The sequence below is a fragment of the Perna viridis genome, chromosome 7, assembly GCF_037379345.1.
Source record: "Perna viridis isolate PV_CMFRI_1.1 ecotype Kerala chromosome 7, ASM3737934v1, whole genome shotgun sequence".
Lineage (NCBI taxonomy): Eukaryota > Metazoa > Mollusca > Bivalvia > Mytilida > Mytilidae > Perna > Perna viridis.
Window position 1 is genome coordinate 42,510,816 of NC_142451.1, and position 26,814 is coordinate 42,537,629.

The window sequence follows — 26,814 nt, forward strand, 5'->3', positions numbered from 1 at the left end:
AACTGAGAGTAAAAAATAAAACTGTAACGGTAATTACAGATTTGAAAGAACAAAATTCTGCTTTAAAACAGAAGAAAATCAGGACTGATATTAACAATCACCCCCACAACTCACACAACTCTAAGTACCTATTTCAATTATCTTGATTTAAATGAACGTGAGATGCATGTTGAACTAAAGGTCTTTCACCCATTGTAGACTACAACAACAACCTGACATGACCAATTAGTATACACATATTGAGGTATGCTAAACTAGTAACATTCAGAAGAATTTTACATGATTATCTACCTCAAACAGATAGCACACTACTATTTCTCAATCTGCTGAGTACAAATACTGTAAATACTTTATAATAAGGACAACACAAAGTATAACATCACATTAACTGTAGAAAATATAACCCTTTGAGCTTGAACCTTGACTTATGACCTCAAAAACCATTCCAAAAAATAAAGCATATGACCTTGATCTTTGACCAAAAGGATCTAAGATTTTCCCAAAAATTACGTATTTACCAATCACCTAAAAGATGTAGATCTTTAAGAGTTCACAAAAGGTGTTCCAGAATATGCACTTTATCCTTACTTTAAAAGAGTTTTTGAATATATGTTTCCTCGGATTTGCTCAAAAAAAAAAAAACAAAAAAAAAACAAAAAACAAAAAAAAAAAAAAAGTTCTTCCTTCTTGAACCAGATATAAGAATGGAAGCAACTCTGAAGATTAAGATTAAACACAAATAAGGCCTTATATATATTCTAATGTAAACATAAAAGCAATATAACTACATGTTTCATGCATCAATCTAGCAATTTTAGTAATGTATATGTAACTGAAAAGCAATTGTGTATTAGTTAGCGATATACGGCATAAATTCAGACCAGCCCTCTGTGCAAATAAATAATTTCAATTAGTAAAGAAGATAAAATCTTGATGCAATAATCTTAATAGTCCCTTTTCATATTTCCGACTTTCGTTTCGTTTTTAAAGATTTTAATCAAAGGGGAGTAACTTTCTACAAATTTGTTATTCGATAGACTGATTTACTGCCAAACTGGAGCGATGGACAGCAGTAGACTTCAAATATTCAATTTATTAGAGCTGCAGTAAGTTCTTGGATACTTTCAAACAACTTATTTCAAACCATTCAGGTACTTACTGAAGTGAAAATAGTTTAAAATTTTCAAGAAAAATGTCTACTGTTTTTCCTTTCCCCCAATGAGACCGCCAACCAGATTGTTGGGTGTTGGTGAGTTACTTCCCTTTGAAAAACATGCGAAAATGACTTGCATACCTTAAATATGAAAAATGACTATTCCAAGATGCACTAAAGTTCAAGACAAACAAAGAAGACTAACAGTAGAGTTTCATTCAAACATGAATATTAAAATTTCAAGTTGGAAAAGGGAGATAATTCGATTTTCAAGATTTCATCTGCATTAGTAAAAGGGAGATAATTCTTTAAATAAGTAATACAAGTACCTTCCTCATACTCCCTTTGATACCCTGGTGATTGAGGAGGACTAGTAGCGCTTGCACGCCTTACTAGAAATAACAAAATATCAAAATTTTGATTCATCTTATGTAGAGGACATTGTCAGAATACCTATATTATTTTAAAGTAAATATATATTCTATGTGAAAATTTAAATTTCATAATATATTTTAAAAACTTCTATTACTATTGGAAACACTAAACACTAAGGTTTTCAAAAAATATATATTTGAATCCTCATAAAAGAAGCAAAGAAAAATCCTTAAGTTCTAACAGACATTCAGCAACTAAAAAGAAAAAAAAATCTTCAAAAATTCTAATCAGAAGAAAAGTCTGATATGATTGGTCAGAATAAGATTGATTATAAGAATATGATTGGTCAATACCTTCTTGTTGTTTATATCCAGGAGAAGTTGGAGGACTGACTGGCTGAGATGTCCTACGAACTAAAATTCAACACCAAACATAAAAACATTCCATAAAATTATGATGTACTTCAAATAAAATCTGTTTCAAAAACTTAATAAACAAAACCAAACTTAAGTAATAAATAAAGGTAAAAAAAAAACAATACGAACTGAAGTTGTTATATAAATAAATTTAAGTCATTCATACCTTATTAGAGAACTAACTAACACACATTGAAGGCTAGAGGTTTGAACATCTCATGTCATGCCATTCAACAATAGGTTTCTAAATTGGTCTTTTTGTTCATTATCAAACAATAAAAATAAAAACCCAAATAAAACATTTAAAAAATTTTCAAATCTACCGATAATTTTAAGAAAAAAAAAAGAGTTCCGTATTCAGTTAAAACCTCTATCAAATTTGCATATCATACAGTTTATCACACAAGTGTTCACTACTATTTGTGGGTAAAACATAGTTGTTAAAAACCATCAATCATACATGACTAGAAACATGCATACAAACATTTCAACAAATTTTACCACTTTGAATTTCATACACATCGTTACAACATACCAAATGAAGAACACAGCAAAAACCAGAATTGATATTTACCAATAGAGAATACAAGTTTTCTCATCACAAATTTCAAATGGAACAAAAATAAAAAAGAAAGCAAAAAACAACCAAAACAAAAAACGACTTGTTCATGATGGTCTATGCCATTTCTTGTCCAAACATTTATTATAGAAAGATGGGCTCATAAATTTTGGATTACTTAAAGAACAGGATATCAGTAATGTTGGAAGATCGGCCTAGTAAGGAATATATACATCAGACAAAAGGAGATAACTCTGACATTGTTATTTTGAATCCACTTGTATATAATAACAAACTACTCAGTAATATAAAAAGAACTGATACAAGGGGTAATCTTAATTGAACTCGAAATTATACTAAGTCTCATATGATTTTAGAAATCAGAACTTAGTATGAAAATAATTTAAGGACTATGACATTTAAAATTGATCAAAATGACAAGGTACAAAATGTAGAGCTTTATATTACCAGAGACCTACCATTGACCTGTTCAGCTGGTCTGTTGTATTCCATATCTTTCAACTGATCTTTGTGTCCGGAGTAGACCACTTGACTAATGTTAGCTGTATTCTGTCTGACTCTTTGGGTCTCAGGGTCATCAACAACAGTGAGTTTCTTTCCCTTTTGTCTCTCGAAGTCTTCATGATATTTAATCTAAAATGTATAATTGGAAAAGATTCAATTTCAAAAGGAGTCAAAATATTACTGTTTTAATCTCAAAAGTGATAGTGCAATCTTATAACAACTTTTTTGTTACCAACCAACATTTACATGTGTACATCCCTTGAAAAATAGGACAGCATGGCACAGAATTGAAAAATATTAATATACTGATTATCCTGCATTTGATTCGACAGTGTAAAGAGGTAATTCTACATGTTGATTGATCAATCAGTGTCCCAATTATGACTAATTACACTAGGAAGAATTTCCTTTCAGCACTAAGTGAAAGAATTTAAGGACATGCATGTTTCTTCCTTAATCAGTACACCAAAAAACTACTTGTACCAAAAGATATAATTAGGTGTGCCTGAAACTAAAACTGTGTTAAAAGATATGACTTGTTCATCCCCACATCTTTGTTTTTATGTCCCTTTCATTTATTTTGCATTTTAGTATAAGGGGCTTAAAAACATGGATGTGGGGATCAGTGAAAAAAAAGGAAACAGTACAACTAAAACATTTATCAAAATCCATCAAAGTTGTTTAAAAAAAGGTAGAATGTGGAGGCAGATGGACAGACAGATGGGTAATGGCTTAAACTCTGTAGTCATTTACATGTAACTACTTTCTCAAAAAGTAATAATGTCACAGCATCTATTCCTGGCAACAAAACAGTCAAGACTAGCAAGAACCATACAGAAATCCATTCAACATGTACACGTTGTATGTTAGGAATCAGCATGCAAGAATGATGTAAAATGTTATTTTGCAAACAAGATTACTGGACTTAGACTTCAGCTTAAAGCTTCTGTAGCAACACAAAAGATTTGACTGTATAAAAGTGTAAATCGATTTTTTTTTAAAAATGTAATTATGATAACAAAAGCAAAAACTTAACTAATAGGGAAAAACAATGGACAAAAGATTTAACTTGTAAAACCAAGAGTAACAAAATTACATAACACTAATTATAATTCAAGTGGGTAAAGAAAGTCAGAACAACAGAATAAAACTAGGTTTCAAGTGGGTAAAGAATGTCAGAACAACAGAAAAAAACTGGATTTCAAGTGGGCAAAGAGAGTAAAAACATGAGAAAAAAAACTGGGTTTCAAGTGGGTAAAGAGAGTAAAAACAACAGATAAAAAATGGTTTTCAAGAGGGTAAAGAAAGTCGGAACAACAGAAAAAAACTGGGTTTCAAGTGGGTAAAGAAAGTCAGAACAAAAGAAAAAAAACAGGGTTTCAAGTGGGTAAAGAAAGTCAGAACAACAGGAAAAAACTGGGTTTCAAGTGGGTAAAGAAAATCAAAACAAAAGAAAAAAAAATGGGTTTCAAGTCGGAAAAGAAAGTCAGAACAACAGAAAAAACTGGGTTTCATGTGGGCAAAGTAAGTCAGAACAACAGAAAAAAACTTCAATCTGCATTAAAAAAAGGAATCAACAACTTAAATGGAGACCTCAAGGACCAAAGGTGCAAACCTCATGCACTCATTTACCAAACTAAAATTTTCAACATTTTTTCGATGTCGCTGCATTTCTACTGTGTCAGCAATTTGTGCACTTTCTCCTCTGGACCGCTCAAAATCTTCATGATACTTTACCTAATACAAAAGCAGTCATTCATTACTGGTACAATGATTTTTTTTAATAAATTGAACATAATTACAACTTTCACACATTGCAAACAGGAAATAAAGGGGTTTATTGGGTAAAATACTGTTCAGAAAAGTTTCCTTACCAGTGTAAAGGATTCTGTGACTGAACGCATACATGTGATTGATTCAGCAAAGAGGGATAACACTTGCATGTGGTCAACTTGAATGAAAATAAAATGTCTGAAAGCATACAATGCACAAGAGGGCACAAGAGGGAAAACTCTTGCATGTGATCAGCCCAATTGTCAAAATTGCCATAATCCAGCAAAAAGATATGCAATAAAGAAATAAGGTAATTGAAAAGCCACTTATGCCTTAAAAATGAAAATACATGTAACTGATGAGGCAAGCTTAAAATAGGCAATCTGCTTTAAAAAAAGGAATCAACAACTTAAATGGAGACCTCAAGGACCAAAGGTGCAAACCTCATGCACTCATTTACCAAACTAAAATTTTCAACATTTTTTCGATGTCGTTGCATCTCCACTGTGTCAGCAACTTGAGCAATTTCTCCCTTGGACCTTTCAAAATCTTCATGATACTTTACCTAATACAAAAGCAGTCACTACAATCAATTTGTAATTTCACATTGTAAACCAATTCAAATGATACATTCAAGTTCCAATGAATATTACATTCCACACAGCAATTAGATTATTGAAACCTCTCGAGTAATTCTTACTTTACGTTAAATCACGAAGTTAAGCTGCACAAGCTAATCTAATTAAAACATGCAATCAAGCTTGATTCACACTACACAATATCACTGTCTTTTTTTATTCAGTATAATTATCTTTTTCTCTCACAAAAACATTTCAAGGTTTAGAAAATGAAAGTAAGATTCTCGGTGAATGGATGTATGATGCATATTGGATAAAGATTACCTTAAATAAGTCATGGCTTCAACACTGATAATAAAAACAAAGCTCACTAATGTACACAACTGATATTGGTGGCCTTTAAAAACTATCCAATCATCTTTCAATTGGGAAAATATGCTGATTTTTAATTAAATTGGAAAATTCAGAATAACAATACTACACTGAATTTGTACATAGAAAATGAGGATGTCAAGAACAAATACTTGGTGTAATTTTTAACAGAAGCTCCATATCAAACCAATTCTTTGACTACTCAAATTAACTATCATATATGGAACACATTCAAGCCTTTTTCTTGAGACAATTTCATTGAAGGAGACAACCTTTTTTTCCTTTACTTTCTTCCTTTTTTTTGGTTTTTGTTTTATGTATTTTGTTCTTTTTTTTTGGGGGGGGGTTAATTAAAGGCAAACAATAACACTGTACACACGTATATTTCTGGAACTAAAATCAAGATGTACTACAACAGTAGAATAATTGAAGCAAAACTGGTATCTGATTCGTAATCAAATGTCACAAGGGAGTCAACTTTGTTTACTGGGACAAACATTGGTAAGGAAAGGTTTATGGGCCAATGCCTGACTTTACCAAGCTGACTTTTTCTTGATTTTTCATGTGCTGTCGTAATTCCACAGGGTCTTCTACTTGTATGTAAGATCCTTTGGATTCTTCAAAATCTTTATGGTACGCTATCTACCATACAAGACAAGATATTAAAAACACCTTTACTTCACAAATACAATTGTACAAGAAAACATAGTCATGCGAAAGATTGGTAACAGCAAGCATTTCAAGAGACCATACAATGTGCATACATAAGTACATGCACTCCTTCAAAGTATTAATTAGATCACTTAGGGTTAACCAATGGGATCCAGCAGTGAAACAAATATTTAACCAATTAGCAACATATATATCTACCTCAGAAAAGAGGTAAGTTAAGACAGTCATGTTTCTGTTGCATAACTAATAACCACAAAACGATAACGGTTTGACTACAATTCAAGAACAGCGCATTGCAATGACTATAAGAAGAGATACATGAATTTCATAAGAACTTTCAACTTTTAGTATATTTATACATATAAGCTTTTCTCCCTACTCAATTTTTACAGTAATTGTACTAAAAAAAAAAGAAAAAATGAAAAACTTTCAAATATAAATCTTGGCAACTAATTTTAGGTGCCCTATGGCAATTACAAAGTTTTTTGGAACATCTGTGATGCTTTCATTAAATAAAAGGCAGATGCATAGTTAAAGAAAATATCAAAGATTTGCTACACGAAAAAAATTGCCTAGAAGAAATACTATACGTCTGTGTATGTATGTTTTGTAATTATCAATATAATTTCTCCTTGAACCTCTAGAAATATGAAAAGATGCCAATATCACACTCATCTCAAGGGGATCAGAGAGTCATAAGTATGTAGACCAGATTTCTCGTATTTCATATTTACCAACGTACCACATAGAACGTTTAATATTGTTTTCAAAACCCACTCCGTACCATTATACATACATGTACCAATACATGTAATTGAATGTTCAACAGGCTTCATGGTAAAGAACAAAAAGACAATCAGTGCACAGAGAACCTGATTAAATAATATTGCACATTATTACTTCCTCACATCTGTTTTGATGGCATGGTTTATTTCATGGAGTGGAGTTATGGAATGGAGTCTTGGGGTATAACTTGGGATTTGATAGTAGGGTTTAAAATTGAAATTCAATTTTGATTATATATCAAGTAACATACTGTTCATTAATGTTAGTCGGAAGTGTTATGTTTTAAATTACTGCCTAGTTTTGTTATATTCTGAAACAATGCTACATTTATTTATTTATTAACTCAATGGCAGAATTGAAAATTGATTAAAAACCATAACAGACCTGTTTACCCAAATTGGAGCCTCACCATAAGATTGACAGTGTTTTTAGTTTATTCACCTTACAAACACTGTTGAGCACCGTGAACAGGCATGCCCCTCCCACCCAGTAGTTTTGAAAAATTAAATGTAATTTCCTGCAATCTGAAAGCAACTGCAAGAAAATTAAGAGATTTATGATGATCAAAATAAACCAATTATTTCTCTAGAATTAAAAAAAATATTAAATATAGAATAAGCCACTGACAACTCTGTATTCTCTTCCAGTAAAACAGAGTTTCCCTCTCTCACATGACTTATAATCAAGTTCTTCTAAAACAACAGGAGTTCTTGGTGACAATCAAGATCAAGAATTACAACAGGTGATTAAATTGAGCCTACTTGAACTGTCTTCTACTACAACATCTACTGGCACTGCACAATCAGATCTATTTCACATTGTGGACCAATCTACTGGGGCTTGTAGAGTGCCAATAACTTCTACTTTTACAATCTCCTGACCCATTCCAACACGCTGAAGATACTGTCATTTTTCTCTGTGCATGCTATTTACAAAATTTCCAAACTAAATTAAACTAGGAAATTTAAACATAAACGATAGGAATGAACACTAAACAGAGTTATAAAAGGCTCTGAAGAAATGAGGATTGCCCTAACACAATGTTTTCCTTAGTCATAGGCAAATGAAATTGATAAACTTTCAGAAGACGGGCAACTTTGGCTTGCTATAGAACAGAGCAAAGTCCAATTTTCAATATCTGATGCGCCAAATCAACCATACCGTTTTGATCTTGGTCTTTTAAATGTATGCAAAAGTTTGCATTAAATAAAACACTCCGGTGATACTGATCTCGGTTAATTATTTGTTTTTAGATTGGAAATCAGATTTTTTACAAAACAAATATTTTCCAGATTTTTACTTTTGACAATAATTTAGCAACCATTTACCAGAAAATGTATTTTTACTGTTTCTACCATAAAAAAAAGGCAAACAGGTCAGCCTTAATACCAAGTACTGCTCCAAAACTCTACTCTACGATGCCACTCCACAACTCAACTCCATCATCCCATTTCATAACATATACCATGCCATTTTTTAAGTGATTATATTTTCTTTATGCCCTTATTGAAACATGTGGGAGAAAATCGACTTACTTATATGATATTATAGCTTCATGTCTGACAGTTCATTAGAGTAGAACAGTTTTGATTTATCATCACTCAATACGTGTACTATATTGAGAAAGAAGTACATATAAAAAAAAAGATGACAACAGGTCCCTTTTTCTGCAATAGTTTTATAGCCCTAGATCTGTAATCTCATCAAAATTCATTCAAGCAAGATGTGACTAACACAATCTAGAACCTATTACCATACCAAAATTAAGCTCAATATCCACGAGGGTTAAAAAGTTTGGAAACTTATGGGTTACAGAAAGACATAAAAGGGCATATCTATAATTCCCCAGGATGCATTACATATCATCTGTATGATCTCTCATTGATAAAACAGAACAAAACAAAATTTATCAAACCATGAAAGGAAATAAGATTGAGAAATGGGAATTTACTGGTAACATCAAAACAAATCTCATGTGTTTCTAAAACAATTGAAAAGGAAGAACAGATACTCAAAAAATATCAACAGAAAAAGAAACAGAACATCCATCAGTCACTGATGGCATATAGGTAGGAAAAAACTCTGTGTTCTCGACACAAAACACATCTAAAGGGAAATCTACATGCAGTTACATAACAAAGACAATTTTTCACACTTCAAAATGCCAAAGAACAGGAATCTAATCCTGCTGTTTTGATACTTTTCCAAAACCTAGACACAAGCCATGAGATAGTTACTGAATCCTGAAATGCTTCAATACATAGATTGTTGTCTTCTCTTATCTTCAGGAAATGCTTCTCCTTTGTAATCAATTAACATTGAAATTAACATCTAATGAAATACAGCCTATTTCTGTCTAAACCAATATTTGTTCTCTGAAACAATAATCACCAACATTCCTATCATACTAAGGATGTAAAGTTGCAGGCACATGTTTCATGTACATGTAGGACCTGCAGAATACTGAGAAAGTACTATTGTTCGTGGGGTAACAATTTTCGTGGTTTTCATGGGTAGGCTAAACCACAAATTTGGTTACCAACGAAACGGATATTTCCATTCACCATTGATGTGTACACTGAAAACCTCAAAAAGATTGAATTCAAGAATCCATTAACTAGTGTTTCATCCCTAATCCACGAAAAATTGGTATCCACGATTTAAAGTACCTTCACAGTATTGTTCTTCCCATGTCAAAAGCCAAGCCATACATGAACATTCATGGTCTTAAGCAAACTTATCTTACTAAGCCAATGCTCATAAAGCAAGTTAATAGGACTTCTAGACTTGAACATGTAAACATTGCACAAAAATCGGTCAACTACAGGACATGCATGTGCAGAAACAGAATTTCCCTACTGCTATATGTACTTATCAAAATGTTTGTAAGAGTTGTAATGGATGCTGCACAACCATACTATAAATAGAGTTTAACCAATTTTTTTCACTGTGTTTTGCCCCCCCTAACATGAGAAATATCCTACTAGAGGTATTCTACGATCTTGTATCATTCTATGGTGGTCTATTACTTATGAATTACAAGATTAACTTGTCATGTTCAACCACCAACCAAATTATTTTAAAAAAATGTTGAACTCTTGACCTCCTAATCTTGACATAACTTGCTAGTGGCTAAATCATATATTGATAAATATGTTAATTGATTCTAAAGGTACAACTGATTACCTGTCAAAAACTATAATATCAATATAAACTCATAAGTACAGGTGTACTCTATCATATAAAATTGATGGTGAGGCCATCATAAAAAAAATTCCTAGATTCTCATCTAACATAATTTTTCGAAGTTAGAAGCCAGCAGACGGGTGGGCAAATTTATTTTATTTTTTATTTTTATCAATTAAAGTGAAAAAAACAGTCAGTTTAAAACTGACCTAAATTGGTGAAAAATCAAAACAATTTTTTGGGGGGAGGGTGAAAAAATTGGGTGGGATGAGAATCTATGATATTTTTTTATTTTGGCTTAAGGCAAATGATGTATATCAAAACCCATCGAAGATCTATTATATAATCTCATCTCAAGCCGATACAAATCTGTTAAAGGAACTTCATACCAGACAATTTTCAAGTTCACAGCCTACTTCTCCATTCACTGAAATATTCTTGTTTTCTGCAATTTACTTGTATATACCCTCCATCTTAACAAAGTCAAACTTATTTTTAAAATTAAACACGAGGTAATAAATAACTGGGAAACAATGAGCTTAAAGGATATCCCATGCTCCCCACCTTAAACAAAGAGGTAAATGGCACTTCAGTCAAGTCTAAAACTCCTGTCAAAATTGTTGCAGAGAAAAATTGTGTACTGACAAATGAACAGACAGATAAAATAATCACTGCATACCTTCCACAAAGCAAGGGGTATAAAAACATAAATATAGCTATAATACTGCAATGAAGCATCTTCATTGGAATAGAAAAGCAGTCATTTAAAATAATTAAAAGAACAAAACCATTCAATTCCAAAAGTGAGGCCAAGAACTAGCATGAAAACTTCAGATCTTAGCAGCATAATAATATAAATTCAACCAAACTTTCATAGCTTGCACACAACAAAATATCAATGTCAAACATACAATATACTCTCGTGCCAGACTCGCCAACAAATGTTAAAAATGTAATGAGTATACACAAATGTACAGGTAAGTACTCAACATATCATCATCAAACTTGGCACTAGGATTCACAACACAGAAATGCCATGCTATAAAATGAAATAGGACAATACCATACTAATATTTTGTGTGTTGATTTGGTGTTGTTTGAGATCCAGCCTGTCAGAGACTTGGGTATACGCCCCTTTGGCTTTCTCAAAATCACTGTGATATTGAACCTGTATGCAGTTAGTAAGAAAAAAGAAAACAAACAAACAAAACTGTTAAAATAGAAATAAATGAAAAATGAAAACAAAGCAAAACCATCAAAATCTTTGGAACAAAAAACATTCAAATATTTCAAAGGAAAACTTTGTATTGTGACAAAAGTTATGTAAATATAATATGAAGGTAAAAAATCACCAACAAATTAAAAGTGCATTTCAAACATGTAAAATGATGAAATAAACAAAACTGATTCAATCTTTCAATACAGGCATCCAAATGCATAATATCATGGGGATAAAAAAGCAGTAAAAATATCAACAACATGCACATTTTTTAAACTAAATTATTTATTCTTTCTTTGCTCCTAATTACATGAAATACTACAGCTTGTGCTTCAGAATAAGACTTTACACTTTAAGGGGTTCATAAATTGTGTAACTTCAAGCATTGAGTCACTTTTGGCCATTTAATCAGTTACGTTCTCTGTAATAATTTTTCAAAACTTTGTCATTCAATGTTTATTTCAACTGGGTATTTTAAAGAGGTTTATCATAGGATGAAGATGAAATTGAATCTGAACTTTCTCCTAAATGGAAAAATGCCTCTTTTAACATACTTCCAAACAATTAAACAAATTCCATGGATAAATTTTGATAACAGAGGATAATCTGTCCTATCAACCAAATAATTTGAGGAAGACATTTATTCATTTATCATTTCCTTAAGAGATGAAGTCATTCAAAGTGTTAAATGAGAGAAGATGGACACCTTTTATCTGTCTAAACCAAATAGTTTATAATGTAGATGGAATGTACATTATACATTTATGTACTGTGCATATTTTAATGTACAGTAAAGTATTTTGTACAATTCTTCACTTTTCAGTCACCTATTTACAATAGACTTAAATATTTGATGGCCATAAGTAAAAATTCTAAATTTATTCTTTGTAGGATACATACATTACTCTGTATTTTTGTATTATCTGCTATTCGTCTGTTTTCTGGTGTATCTGCTACTGCTGTGTGTTTTGTGGTTGGGTAATGTCTGAAATATCAAAATACAGAAAAGTGTACACTACATCATGTTCTAATAATACTATAGGTTCACTGAATCATATGACAGTAATAACATAAATTATAATAAAATGTACCAGTAAAATCTACAAGGGTACCTTAGTGGACCTTACCATTTAGATAAGCAGTGATTTTGTTACCCTTTTATAGCAATCGAAAATCTGCTGTTTCCCCTGGAGACTTTTCCAAAATGTTGAAAAATATTTTCAAAAACAGGAGGAAAATCCCAATTGTCAGGCACATTTTTTTAAAACCAGGTAAAGAAGCCAGTGAAATGTCCCTCAAGATGTGATTTCTTGGCCCGGTACTTTATTCACTTCTTGGGAATGTACAATGTAATTTTTCAGCAAGTTGTAATCTTATGAATATTGGGAGTATGTATTTGTCAGTTTGGTATCTGTTTTCAGTTTTGGATCGGCATATGACACGTCTCTGTTCCCCGTACCATATTTTCCCAAAGGGTTGAAAACATGACAAAAATTTCCCAAAAATAAAGGGTTTGGGCTGCTTTTAAAACAAGGAACTGATAAGTACCTTACAAAATCTTTATAAAATCAAATTTTCCCAAAATTGCTGATACAATGTTCACCCAGAAAATTACGAAGGCCAAATTTAAAATTTAATTTTGTTTCCCCATATCCTACTTACCCGTTAAAATTGGCCCAACCCAAATAATTTTATTGCCCTTCTTTGACAAGATTTTAACAGAATCATACGAACTTAAGGAGAAAAAAAATATTTTCTCCACCTACCTACCGAAGCCAGGAGCTGGGGTCGGGTTGGGGGGAAACAAATGTGACCTAAAATCAAGATTTGTTCAGCTCTGCACATACATTAGTACATTTGAGACAATAGCACCAAACATCTGTAGAAGGCAGCTAGTAATATTGATTGTCCATACATTTATATAATGTTTGAGCTAATATTAGACACAGACTATCAATAATCACTTAGGCCAAACAAAAATAGTATGTCTGTTTCCTGCTATCCCATCTTTCCTAGTCGCTCTGTGACCACCCTAAACATTTTATGACCATTTTCGCTCAAACACTTTTAAAGTCTAAATAGTTTTTGAAATTAACTCAATTAAAAATAAAACAATTTCCTTTCCTAACCTATTTTTTTCCTGCTGGCAGCAGGAAACAACTCATTTTTTATGGCCTTAGCAATCAGTAAGATCAAATGTACAGACTCTAATTGTTTCTCATCTACACAATTACAAAGTACAAGGCCTGTACAATATACACAAACATGACATATATAAACATCAGTGTAGTTCCTTTTGAAGTGATGGAATAAACCCATGTAATTTTCTGTCTTACAAATTATTTTATGTAATTGTCAGACTCATTCATATTTAAAATCAAGGACAGTGAATTGTTTTACCATGGAAACCATTCTGTTTCTAGTAAAAAATTGAATTAAACTGTCTACAATGTAATTCAATAAATAAGTACACATAATGTTGTTTTGGGGCCAACTGCAACTGTGTATGTTTTCTCTTTGTTCAAAGAAGACCAATGGGTGGCCTCAAGATGATATTTTTCATCCCAGTGGGCTTGTTGTCTTTTTGACATATTCACCATATCTATTCTCCTTATATTACAGACATACATAAATATATTAACAATGTTTTAGGAATCCATTTTCCTGTCATCCTGGGCAAATGAAATTTCGGTGTGCACAAGTTGTTCATTATGCTACACTTTATTTTTTACAAGTAGAAAGCTTGACTTTTTTTTGAGGATTTGTTAAATTCGGAAAGAGAACTTCAAGAGTGTGAAAGTTGATTCTAATCCAGAGTTTTCCCGCAGAAACCTAAAATTTAAACAAAAAAATCTAAGAACACTGCCACAGTATACCATAACAATGTACATCTATACATTTTTATGTACTTGTATACTTACGCATTACAGTATGGAAGTTTGTCGTAACCTTTGTAATTCTTCATATTTAATGTCATGTTGCACACCTGGCATTTGAAACATCCTTTGTGCCATATCTACCAAAAAAAAAATAATAATAATTTAAACAAGTTTTGGAAATCCATGAATTCTGTTATGACAAAGCGATCCAATCTCTAGGTCATACATGTAAGTATATTCTATGATATGTGTAGTACTTTTACTTTTTCCAAGTACACTGTGTTTATACTCTGGTTGCTCTTTCAATTTAAGAAAGGTGAGAAAATGTACATATACATGTAAAATAATATTTCCATCATCTTATAAAAACTGTTCAAATTTCTTGTTGAAATTTCGCAGAAGATTTAGTTTTTAGTACACCACTCTCCACAGTGGAAATATTTTGAGTGGAGCCACAGTATCTCCACTCTCCACAGTGGAGTCACCATTTCAAAAATTGTCTTTAATTTCTCCTGTCTTTATGCAAAGGTATATTTAATGGTTCTAGCAGTTTAATTACATTTCAGTAAAGGACAAAAAAAATATATTGAAAACTATTGAAATTGAGCAATTTATCCTGGTTTTTACTTTGGTGTAGTCACAGTGGAGGACATCAGTGACTCCACTGTGAAGAGTGGGGAAATTAAAATTTTGGTTGACAGTAGTGTACATGTAAATGACAGCACTTGGAGAAGATGACAATGAACATTAATTGAAGTAATCTTAAGCTTAAGTAACATACATGTAACAGCTTTATGTTGGTCAAAATTGTTATAATACAAAACTTTGTATAATGATTTTTAAGTTTCATATTCTACCCAGACTAACCAACTAAAAAATTGATCAAAATAAGGAAGTCATTGATATACTTTTATTTGTCCCATGATTCTGTTCCTTTTTCAAAATTTTTGGAAGTCATTAGAATATTTCACAAGGACAATGGTCAAGATTTCCCTGAATTCATAATTCATAGCTGACAATACATACAGTACATGGAAACTACATGTACATGTATACAATGTATTACATACTTTTGAAACAATATAAAAGTACAATGAATGATAATGAACGACATGTAGCTTTTTTTCTTTAAAAAAAAAATCTAAAATATTTCAACTGGCACTTGTGATAAATATTGCAAAATCATCATCTGTTACACCAAAATATTTATCTAGCTGTGAGAGTTCGCATAAAAGCATTTTGCCTCTATCAATAGATCAGTAAAGTGCTTTAACAGACACCCAAATGCTCATCTGTGAAAACATAATTTTTGTTCAGGTGGTTATGATTTGTTTGATAGGAACTGTATATAGCATTCCTTCAGTACTTAACTTTACCAGGGGTCGTCTCAAAACACATATTTCACATGTCAACTTTGGACTGAAGGTGTAAAAATTTCTCCCGGAAAACAGGTGGATTTGTATGAAAGTGTATCATTCATTCATTTAAATAAGTAAATCCTAATGGATTTTAAGAGGATATTTGAGTAAATGTTTGGCAATGATTAGAAGATTAAGTAGAAATTAGACAGACAACTGAGTAATGCTTATACATGTTAATGTGTACATGTACATGTAGATATCATATAGTCTACTTCTGAACATGTCAATGCATGGATTAGGTAAACACCACTTAAATGGAGTTGGTAACATGCATCTTAATAGCTTTAAACAGGCATTTCATCTGTTTTACATTTATAAACATTCCATTTCACAAAATTCTACCTCTACATTTCATTTTGGTCAATATAACGAGTAGAAATGGTGAATATGTCAAAGAGACAACAACCCCACCAGGATGAAAAATATTAGCTCAAAGTTTTCCACAAAGGTTCGATGTACAATTTGTAGCGATGTACATTTAGTCATCATGTAAAGTGATGGTTTTGGTAAATTAAACACTATATGATGACATATCTGTTTTACATAAATATTTAAATACATATGTGAGCACCTTACTAACTTGAATCGACTGATGAAATTGAGTACTTCATAAACATCACAGGTTCAATGTACATGTACATTCCACATTACAAATGTTATTAATTTCGTGTTCATATGCATGTACATTGCACATGTACACATTGTAAACATAAAGATAATATTTACTGGTAGTAATAGGGAGTACCAATGAATTTGTTCATTATTTAAAAAATTATTTCCCTTTCAAGGAAATTATTTTATGAACATTGGCAAACATTGAAATGTTAACATTGTATTAAACTACTAAGACACTTGTCAGCTAACATTTTAGCTTTAAGTTACAATTCATGTACTATACTAAATTTTACATATTTTGTGACAACAATCAAGGATTTATATATAGCATATATTTAATTCCTAGCAAAAATCAAGCCATTTTTTAACAAATTGGGAAACTTTCTTTCAGGAAAACAGCCTTATTTTGGCAGTAATTGAAGACAAACAATAAATAACACTGAACTACAGCATACAAAAATATGCATGTACATGTTGCAATGTACATGAATCAGTAGACAGTACATGCATTTTTAAAGATGGAACAATGTACATGTACTTTGGAGGATAAGATATCTATGCCTGACATCTTCCATCCTTTTTCTTGACAATGTCCGTCCCTGATTAAATCACACATGTTCTTGTACAATACTTTATGGGTAATTTATTCTCTACCATACCATTATCGCTACTAAAATGACAGGCCAGATGACACCCCTATGTCAACATGCATGTTTTACAACCCAGAGCCGAAAATTTTTAATGTTTTAAGGTGTTGATCAGATAGTTATAATCATCAACCGTACTAAATTTTTCGCCCATGGGGACAAGAATAAACCAGATTTATACAAATATTACCAATGGTATGACACACCTGAGCTACTATCGCACAGGTAAAATTAGCTGTGTGAATTAATGATTTGGGTTGTATACAAATAAGTAAATAGATAAGCATTTTATCTGTCAGGTTCTCATCAGTTTTTATGTCACATTGTCCCTGTAGTGATTACAAGGTACAAGAAAATTATTTTTGTACATGAACATACAAATGTATGCCACAGATGTATATGTACAGTACATGTACCAACTTCTAACAAACTAGAATGAAAGTTATTTCATTCATATTTTTTTTCCATTGTATACCAATTCATAACATGTTGTAAGTAAATGAACATGTACATGTAGCTTCAACCAATTTCAGAATCTAATAACACTGGAACAGAAATATACATGTAAATAAACAATATACATTTGTACATATACATTTGAATGTCAAAATATATATTTTTCAAGATTTATTCATTTTGGTATCACTGTACAACACAAATGTACAATGTACAGTATACATGTATTCAAGTAAACAAACCAAGATTTGACAGACTGATCAACAATGTCAGTCTCTAGTGTTTTCCCCATTTCAAATTTATGACAGAACATTGAAGAGGTCCGTTACACATACATGTAAATTGTTGCACAGCTCAATTTTCTTCCAGCAACATTTAGAAAGTATTGACAATTTCTAAAAGTACATGTACAAATGTACATGTATATTTTAGCCTTGTTGGCATGCACATATTCCTGAGAGTAATTAAATAGCTGTACATAAATATAAAAATGGTTTGTACACATACATGTACAATTCATGAACATGCTTGTACATGTACATGTATGTAAATACACTATACTACAATGTAAATTGCAAAGTTCTACATGTAGCATCCACACTACAGATACTGTAGATCAGACAGGTTACCTTATTTATCAATCAGAAGATAGTAGAAATATTCTATATAACCAAGGAGTGTAGATCTTCTCTGATATTACTCACAGCAGGAAAAGTACTGTGTAGGAGTTCAGCAGTTTCTTATCTCTATATATCTTTGGTTATTGCATCCTTTTCATATTTTCAGAATGCAGAGGTCAAAGTGGGAGCTTTTTTAATTTTTTTGCATTTTTACAACCACATACACATCATGTACAGTATCAGGTTTACATGTATGTGTAAGCACAGAACACATGCTATCAAATTTAATTCCTAAATCTGCATGTAAGTACATGTACATATATATAAGATGTTAATTTGCCTGAACATGCAAACTATATAACATGTACAGCATGTACCTTTTTATACAGTAATTAATACTGATTATGAATTAAATCCATGGATAACAAACAATACAACCATATAAATTGTACAAGTACACATACTTTCCATGTACTTGTTTGAAAACTGTACAATGTACAATGCACATTGTATTTCAAATACAAATGTATGTCAAGTACGTTGTATTACTTTTTTTACATCATACTGTTTCCTGCAACCATTGTAGTAGTATTTAATTTTTTAATTTGGGTATTAAAAGGATGTACTATATTGAGTTAATACGGAACACGTCAAGTGACAAATTTCCTGATCAACTTAAAATATCTTATTTATCAGCGGACAATGTTTACGAAAGGAGCTGTACAGTAAAACTGTACTAGTGACTTCATGGCACAAGCCAATCTTAATCAATGTTTAAATCATAACACAGTGTTAAGAAATGAGAGGTTAAAATACTCAATTGTACATAATCAGTAAACAGTTAATTTTTGATTTGAATAAGTATGTCAAGAATTTTAAAAGTTTACAAATAGTCAATGTAATTACATGTAACAAAGAGAAACTTTAACACATACATGTATGATAAATGTTTGTAATTGGCTTATTAATAACTTATAAAGTATTTTGGTAGAACTATGAGTAATTGATTAAACCAAAGATTAAATACATTATACTGTGTACAAATATAATATATTACATAAACATATTTACAGCACATTGTACAATGTACATGTATATCCTAGACAGCTAGAGTTCACTTCACATCTGTTGTACATGCATTCAAGTACAATTTATGCAGATGTACAAATGTACATGTACATACATTTTTTTGTAACAGTAAGTGAAGAGGTGAGGAAGTCTGTCAAGTGCACTGAGACAGAGTTGTCCTTTTTAAAAGAAACAAATAAGAAGTATTTGTTTTTAATTTTAAACTACATGTGTAATATATGGCAATACTATGCAGTACCCTAAGAAAATCCATGTTTGAGATCATCTATTGTTCAGAAATGTTTTAGATAATTTGTACATTGTATCATGAATACATAGGCTATACATCTTAAGATACAGTGTTTATATGTGAGGTACATCAAAATAAAATACATTTAATAGCATCAATGGGATCAAGTTTAAAACATACAATGTAATACTAATATTATTTCATGCATGTTTACTATTTTATAACCAGGACAGATATCTTTCTTCATGAATGAGCACACTAATTTAAAAATTAATGTTCACTCACACAGATACTGTATGGGACAAAACTTTTTAAATATGTGTACAATAAATATGTTTAGTGATATACTATTTCACAGCTGCATCTATTCATATCTAAGTAATATTACACTGAGACTTTTTCAATTTAAATTTTTCAAGTGTTTGTTCCAATGGTTAAAATATTAAGATTTACATGTACATGTATATGGTGTAATAAACAAATGCACCTACAATGTAAAATAAAAATTGAACCCGCTGTTTCTCTGCCAAAAAAAGTTGAAGGCCACTCATCAATCAACTGCCAATATTGGAAGTTCAAATGGAAACAGCCTACTTTTGTACAGGACATGTACTGGTACATGTAATACATTAAATGTAAACACAAGTCATCAAGATTTGATATTCTTTTGCCACACAAAAATAAACATGTTCCTGCATATAATACAACTACTTTTAGCTAGGGATACTCCTGGTGTGAAAAAAAATCACTAGTATGAACCCAGTAATCCAAGATATTTAGGCTTGGTGCTAAACTGTTTTAAAGGCACATGTAATGTATATATACTGTAGTTTGTGTATATTTATAATGACGAAAACTGCATTTTTGATCCTTACAAAAGAAAAAAAATCATCCAAATAATAACAGATTTAGTCATGAATACTCAAAAAATAGAGAATGAATGTTTAACTACAAGTTTGGAGATGCTTCTGAGAAAATTTGTAAGGACAAGGTCATCCAAGCCCCTCCCACCACAAACTTAAAGAAAAAAAGAAAAAAAAACCACTAACTTTAAGAAAATAACAATAGCATAATAACCTCATTATAGATTAGAGATTTTTTTTATGCCCGTTCACCACATGTACAGATTTAACAAGTGGCAAAGCAGTGGCACGGTGAGCAACAGATTCAAATATGTCAGCGCCCCGTTTTACCTTGTCTAAACAGTTGAGTTTTTCTGTGGGATAAACGGTCTTGCTACACTTTGCACACGGAGGATTCATTTTGTACTAGTCTATCATAAATTCCGAATTATTTGTACACAGATAAATATCACAATAAACACACAATACACATCGAACTCTATCAAGTGTTGATTTTCGAAATTACACGGAAGTTATGCTAAAGATCCGACTAATACCTATTTAAGAAATCTAAAACAACGCACATGATTTGTTGACCGAAATATCATTATTTAATCTTCAACGCTAGGAAGTTGAAACGAAAATAACGATAAAATCCTTATTCTTAAAACTTCACAAAAGAACATAAATTACTTAAATAGTTCATATAATCCATGACGCACATAATCGTATTTTACATTTCCGGAACACTTCACTGTATATTTATTTGGTTTTCATATATACCACTCGAAAATTTGGCGGGCACGTGCCAGTTTGAATAAATTAGGGGGGTTTCTCAAAACTAATAAATGTATGATTTACACAAAAAGAACAAATATTTATATTTTGCACAAATCTCTGTAACATAATTTTCCATGAAAGCAGAATTCATCAGTAAATTATAGAATTCGACCGTTTAATGGATAATTTGAATGATAGTTACTGAAACGAAATGTGTTTAGTGAGATGAACCAAAAACAATGCACGTGTGTCCTTTCCATATTTAGCAACCGGTGTCAAATTATTTTCTACTTACAATATTATTGCACGAATTGAAAGGTAGTAGAGTCTAGAATCGCCTTAAACCACCTCATATGTTTCAAGGATTTTTATTAATATAAACTCTGGGTCTTCAATGCCTCAATATAAAATGTACTATCTACAAACATGCATACATGTACTCGTCAGGACCGGATTCAGACACTTTGAAAAGGAGGGGTGCCAGCCGAGGTTCCTCGGAACATGGGGATGCTAGGACATTATTTGCCATTTTGATCAATTTTATACATGAAAATGACAAATTTTCCAATAAGAAGTGGGTGCACTCCCTTCTGGATCCGCCATGGCTCGTGCAGTTAAAGGAGGTTGAATCGCCATAGTAGATCAATTGGGGAACATAACGTCACCACATCAGACAATATCAGTGGCGGATCCAGAAAATCTGAAAGAGGCAATGGGCTAAGGGAAGGGTCCACTCCAGAGATTTTATAACTTTGCCAGCATAAAGACTTGGTTCCCCCTATGAACTGTTTGACAACGCAAAGACAGTATGATAACTGCCCATGTAAAGAAAAAACGCGGTAATTAAGGCGAACTTCTAATTACAAGACGAACAGGTAAATATCGTTTTCGTCTATGAAGTAATTTTGGTTTCAACAACTTTGAAAATATGTTCAGGCTGAAGACGTCCTAAAGATATTTAATAAGATTTTCCAGAAGGAAACTCAGTCATTAAAATTAAAATTTATTCCCAAACTTGTTCATGGTTGTTGTATTTTAAACAGTCTTCACAGAATGTTTTATAAATCAGTACTATTGATTCTACCTACTACTCATGACCAAACCGTGCTATTTTAAGGTTAAAAGGATTGTTAAACAAGGGGATACTTTAAGACCTACCATGTTTAATTGTTTTACTAATTATCTACATTCTATTTTTGATACATCTTGCGATTTAGTAGGGCTGGACAAATAAAAAAATAATAAGTTGATCGAGCTTTGCAGATAATCATGTGTTTTTATTGAGTCTGCCGAGGTTTTAACTCAGCACTTCAAAAAGTAGAAAACTATAGTCATAAATGGCAGTTAATAATAATAATAATAATAATAATAATAATAGGCAATCAACCAGATGACATCTTACGAAAGATGAAAAGACGTTGCAAAGAGGAACTTACACCCATTCCTAGCATATACCAAGAGGAACTCGTCAAACTACGCAACCATGATGACACACATAATCTCGTTTCACACATACCAACTTTCCAGTCCTGTAAAGGCAGCCTATACAACGAGAGACACAAACTACTACCCGCACTACCAAACTCAGCAGCTGATATTAATATTGAGGGTGAATGGGCTGAAACAACTGTTCGACAACAATTTCTTCTAGCAGATGACAACACACATGGCCGCATGTTGATATTTAGTACACCAACCAACCTTACTCACTTAGCTGCAGCTATTACTATTTATGCTGATGGTACATTTTACTCATGCCCTACCTACTTTTACCAGTTATATACTCTTCACGCTATGGTTGATGGAACTATGTTTCCACTGGTGTACAGTTTACTACCCGGTAAAGAACAACCAATGTATATTCGACTACTCAGTTTACTCAAAGATCTATGTAACACCAACAACACTCCTCTTCACCCGACAACCATGTTTGTAGACTACGAAACAGCAGTACACAATGCCGCCTACGCAGTATTCCCTGGCATCAACATCAAAGGTTGTTTCTTCCACTACACCCAGTGTATATGGAGAAATGCACAGAAACATGACCTTCAAACTGCATACAAAGATGATGAGTATGTCCACCAACTAGTTCGTAGAGCAGCTGTACTACCACTACTACCACCAAACACTGTTGAAGACGTATGGTTTAATGCGCTTGAGGACATCAACGATGCTGACACCAACACTGACACTTTAGGTTTCACCGACTACGTCACCAGCTACTGGGTTGAAGGCCATCGCAACCTCTGGAACCACTACGCCACAGAGGGACCCAGAACTACAAATCACCTTGAAGGTTGGCATGGGAAGTTGAAGAAACTTGTAAAATCACCACACTCGAACATTTTCAACATGATTCGACTACTCAAACAAGAAGAAGCAATACACGCATTGACTCTAATACAGTATTCAGCTGGTGGTAAACGAGTACCAAAGAAAAGAAAATACAGAGAGATAGACAACAGACTCGCCAACCTGAAAACCAGACTTCAAAACCAGGAACTCACACCAGTCCAGTATGCTGATGCCGCATCTTACTTGTTACACATTGACTGAAATTTACTATGTTTTATTTGTGTTTCAACAGTATATTTGTGCTTTTTGTCTTGAATTAACTTTTGCAATATTGCAGTATGATTTTAGTAATTTGTTTATATTTGTGCTTCTTTCTGATCAAAGAATTTTGTTAGTGCTAAATAATTTAGTTGTTCAATATGTTGTTTATATATAATCAAATGTACAAAATAAAAAAATGAATTTATTTAGTTTTAATTTCTTTTTCTCATGTTCAAATCATTTATTCCATGAAGATACCAGGAGGCATGATTCAGACAAAGTCATCACAAATATAACAGAATACAACAATACAATATCAGACAAAATCAGTTTTTATAGCACAGTTTCCCAATAAACATTAAAAAAGTCAAAAGTAACTGTACTGAAGTAAGCAAAGGATACATTTACAAAACATATTAATTCCAACATTCTTACAAAAAATCACCTTTTTACCTGTAATTAACATCACCAATTAAATAATGTTTTTACAAGCTAATCCGATTGTTTGTCCAATGTTTACACAATAATTCCACCTATTCCAACATGAAATTTTTGTTTTTTTAACTTAAATTTCAAAATGTTGGAATAGGTAGAATGAACCATTTTTACCACAAGCAACAACTGTTACAAGAAGTAAAGGAATTCAATTTCTTAGGATATATCAATGACCATAAACAAAAGTTTAAAAAGGTCATTACGAGAACTCTAAAAAAAGTCTAAACATTCTTTTTCCTTAAGAAATATATGTCAAATTTTAAACATATTCATGTGACTTTATCTTGTAAATTATTTGATACTTTAATTAGAACAATTGTTTTATATAATAGTGAAGTTTGGTTTATGGATGGATATTTTACAGTCTACATAGCTATTCAGAGTGGAAGAACTTTTAAATTGGATAAGTTGTCTCTAGCTGACCGTTAGATTCACCCTCGAAAAAGCGCACAACAATTTTTGTAAATGTGTTTTAGGTGTATAAAGAACTGCAAGCAATATTGCTTCAAAATTTGAACTGAACAGATTGCTTTGGAAACATTCGATTCATATAAACACACACGTTAAAAACTATTAAGCTAGAAGAAACTCTCATGACATTAATCCTCTAGCCAAGGAAGCATTTGTTCTTAACATAAAACCAATAAATTATATCTTTATACCAAACTAAACACAGATATTCAACCATCAGAGTACTTTAAAATTCAGAGTTTTAATAACAGAAAAATACTAATAAAAATTGCATTAGCGATCATAATCCAGAAGTGGAACTTGGTAGATATAAAAATATACCCTGTCAGCAGGGACTTAGCCAAATATGCAAAGTCTTGAACGACGAGGAACATTTCTTTTTCAATTGTCACACTAATGATGGTTTAAGAGCTGACTTTTTGAATCTAATGTCTGATAAATGCTCAGATTTTAACCACCTTGACTCTTCCAATAAACTAATTCATATTTTAAATACAGATATGGATGTATTGCTCATTCTGGATTTTATAAAGCAATCTTTACGGTTGCGAAAATAAGGTCCATATTGGCAAAAGGCATACATGTTTGTAATCTCCTTTATATGCCATAGTTGCGTTGTAATTTGTTCGGTGTATTTGCCTAATGGGAAAAGGTTGATTTTGCAATAAAATGAATAAATAAAATATAAGTTATGTAGTGACTGTCAGTTTTCTCCTCAATACTTTTTGCCCCTGAATGATGAAGGCCGAAAATTTGGGTCCTTATTCTTAAAAAAAAAACAAAACAAAACAAACAAACAAAACAAAACGTTTTATTTACATTTTATTTGTATGTGGTTCCTTTTTACCTTTTAAACGTGGTTTTTGTTAACTTATTTGGTACTTATAAATTATAATTAGATTGGGGACGTCCTTTACGGGCATATTCGCTTTGCTGTCAATTTGACAGCCTCTTGTTTAATATAAACAAGTCCAAACAGAGGATGTATCTCCAGTATACAGAATTCCAAGATTATCTCGATCCACAATTCTGTATCCGGTTTTAACGTTTTGGTATATTTTTGGACTTTGATGTCTCTGATTTTTCCTGCTATTTCTTTGCCGATATTTTATGTTTCCTGATTTACTATTTGCAGCTATCATGTTTCCTTTTTTTCTGATTATAATATTTTATGATTCTTTGTTTCATTTAATATAGTAAGTACTATTTTCTAGAAAAGGCAAAACAGAAGGCTTAGTTGACGCACTTGAAAAGTCGGCCAGCGGAGTTAGACTCAATTTTCTATCTAAATACCAAAAAAATAATATTTTTTGGTGTCATTTGCCTTGGATGCTTGGGCCTTTCCCAACGATATCATGGCACTAGCGAACAAGATTGCATTTGCAAAGTTCCTAGATCTGTACATCACAAGAAAACTCAATTCTCAGTTCAAAGCACACTTCTTGCGTACAATTTTTCATTCCAAACAGTTACATAATACATGTACATGAATATAGACAAGACACAATTGCGTCGGAAGTGTTGCATAACAATATATAAATATAAAACGGTAAGAACGAAATGAGGTCAGAATGAAATATACATGTAAATGCTATTTTTTCACAAGCATTGTTTTAATTTTAAGCCGGCTTACAAAGACAGGACTAAAAGGCAATTTATAATTTATGTCCTTAATCATGACCAACTGTAAAACTAATAAAATGCTTCGCAGGGTGCACCTAGATCCGACAGTGAACGATATAAAGGGGAAAGCATGGGCACAACATTACAACTTGGTAGAGCTCTGAATTTGGATTGTGATCGATTTTAATGGATTTTTTTATTGTTATTATCAGAAAGTGGTAGGGTTTGTTCATTTATATGGATTAGTATATGTCGGAGAAACGCAAGAACGATTAAACAAAAGAATGTGCGGTCATCGTTCGGGAATTAACACCACCACATTCCCGACAGTAATCAACAAGACCATTCAATCATCTCTCTGAAAGTTCGTATTTTAGAAAAAATTTACCATCCTACGAACAGTCCCGTTCTAAGTAAAATCTGTCGTAGGGAAAGAGAGGAGTAGTAGATACGCAGACTAGGTACTGCAATACC

General features: G+C 32.0%; 2 protein-coding genes across 16 annotated transcripts in view; one reads left to right on the forward strand and one right to left on the reverse strand.

Annotated features, from left to right (window-relative positions):
- Positions 1–21,165, reverse strand: part of LOC148612778 (LIM and SH3 domain protein F42H10.3-like) — a 33,098-nt gene extending 11,933 nt beyond the window's left edge. For 5 of the 15 annotated variants that reach the window (XM_088594511.1, XM_088594506.1, XM_088594504.1 and 2 more), the window contains exons 1-8: positions 20,764–21,165; positions 14,536–14,630; positions 12,515–12,599; positions 5,262–5,366; positions 4,661–4,765; positions 2,983–3,157; positions 1,882–1,941; positions 1,483–1,545 (exon numbers count right to left, since the gene is read on the reverse strand). In XM_088594511.1, the coding sequence (XP_088450637.1) occupies positions 1,483–1,545; positions 1,882–1,941; positions 2,983–3,157; positions 4,661–4,765; positions 5,262–5,366; positions 12,515–12,599; positions 14,536–14,630; positions 20,764–20,832 (757 nt within the window). In that variant the 5' untranslated portion in view covers positions 20,833–21,165. Of the gene's footprint in view, positions 1–1,482; positions 1,546–1,881; positions 1,942–2,982; positions 3,158–4,660; positions 4,766–5,261; positions 5,367–6,288; positions 6,394–11,458; positions 11,564–12,514; positions 12,600–14,535; positions 14,631–20,763 lie in introns of all 15 variants that reach the window. The other 10 variants (XM_088594514.1, XM_088594510.1, XM_088594517.1 and 7 more) reach the window with 7 other exon arrangements.
- Positions 21,166–22,587: 1,422 nt separating this feature from the next.
- Positions 22,588–24,276, forward strand: LOC148612779 (uncharacterized). The gene has a single exon (XM_088590551.1). It carries the CDS (start codon positions 22,600–22,602, stop codon positions 23,749–23,751), a length of 1,152 nt encoding a protein of 383 aa, XP_088446677.1. The 5' UTR covers positions 22,588–22,599; the 3' UTR covers positions 23,752–24,276.
- Positions 24,277–26,814: the final 2,538 nt, after the last annotated feature.

What these genes read in the sequence shown, in the direction of transcription:
- LOC148612779 (XM_088590551.1), top strand. Translation starts at nt 22,600, where the DNA reads ATGAAAAGACGTTGCAAAGAGGAACTTACACCCATTCCTAGCATATAC.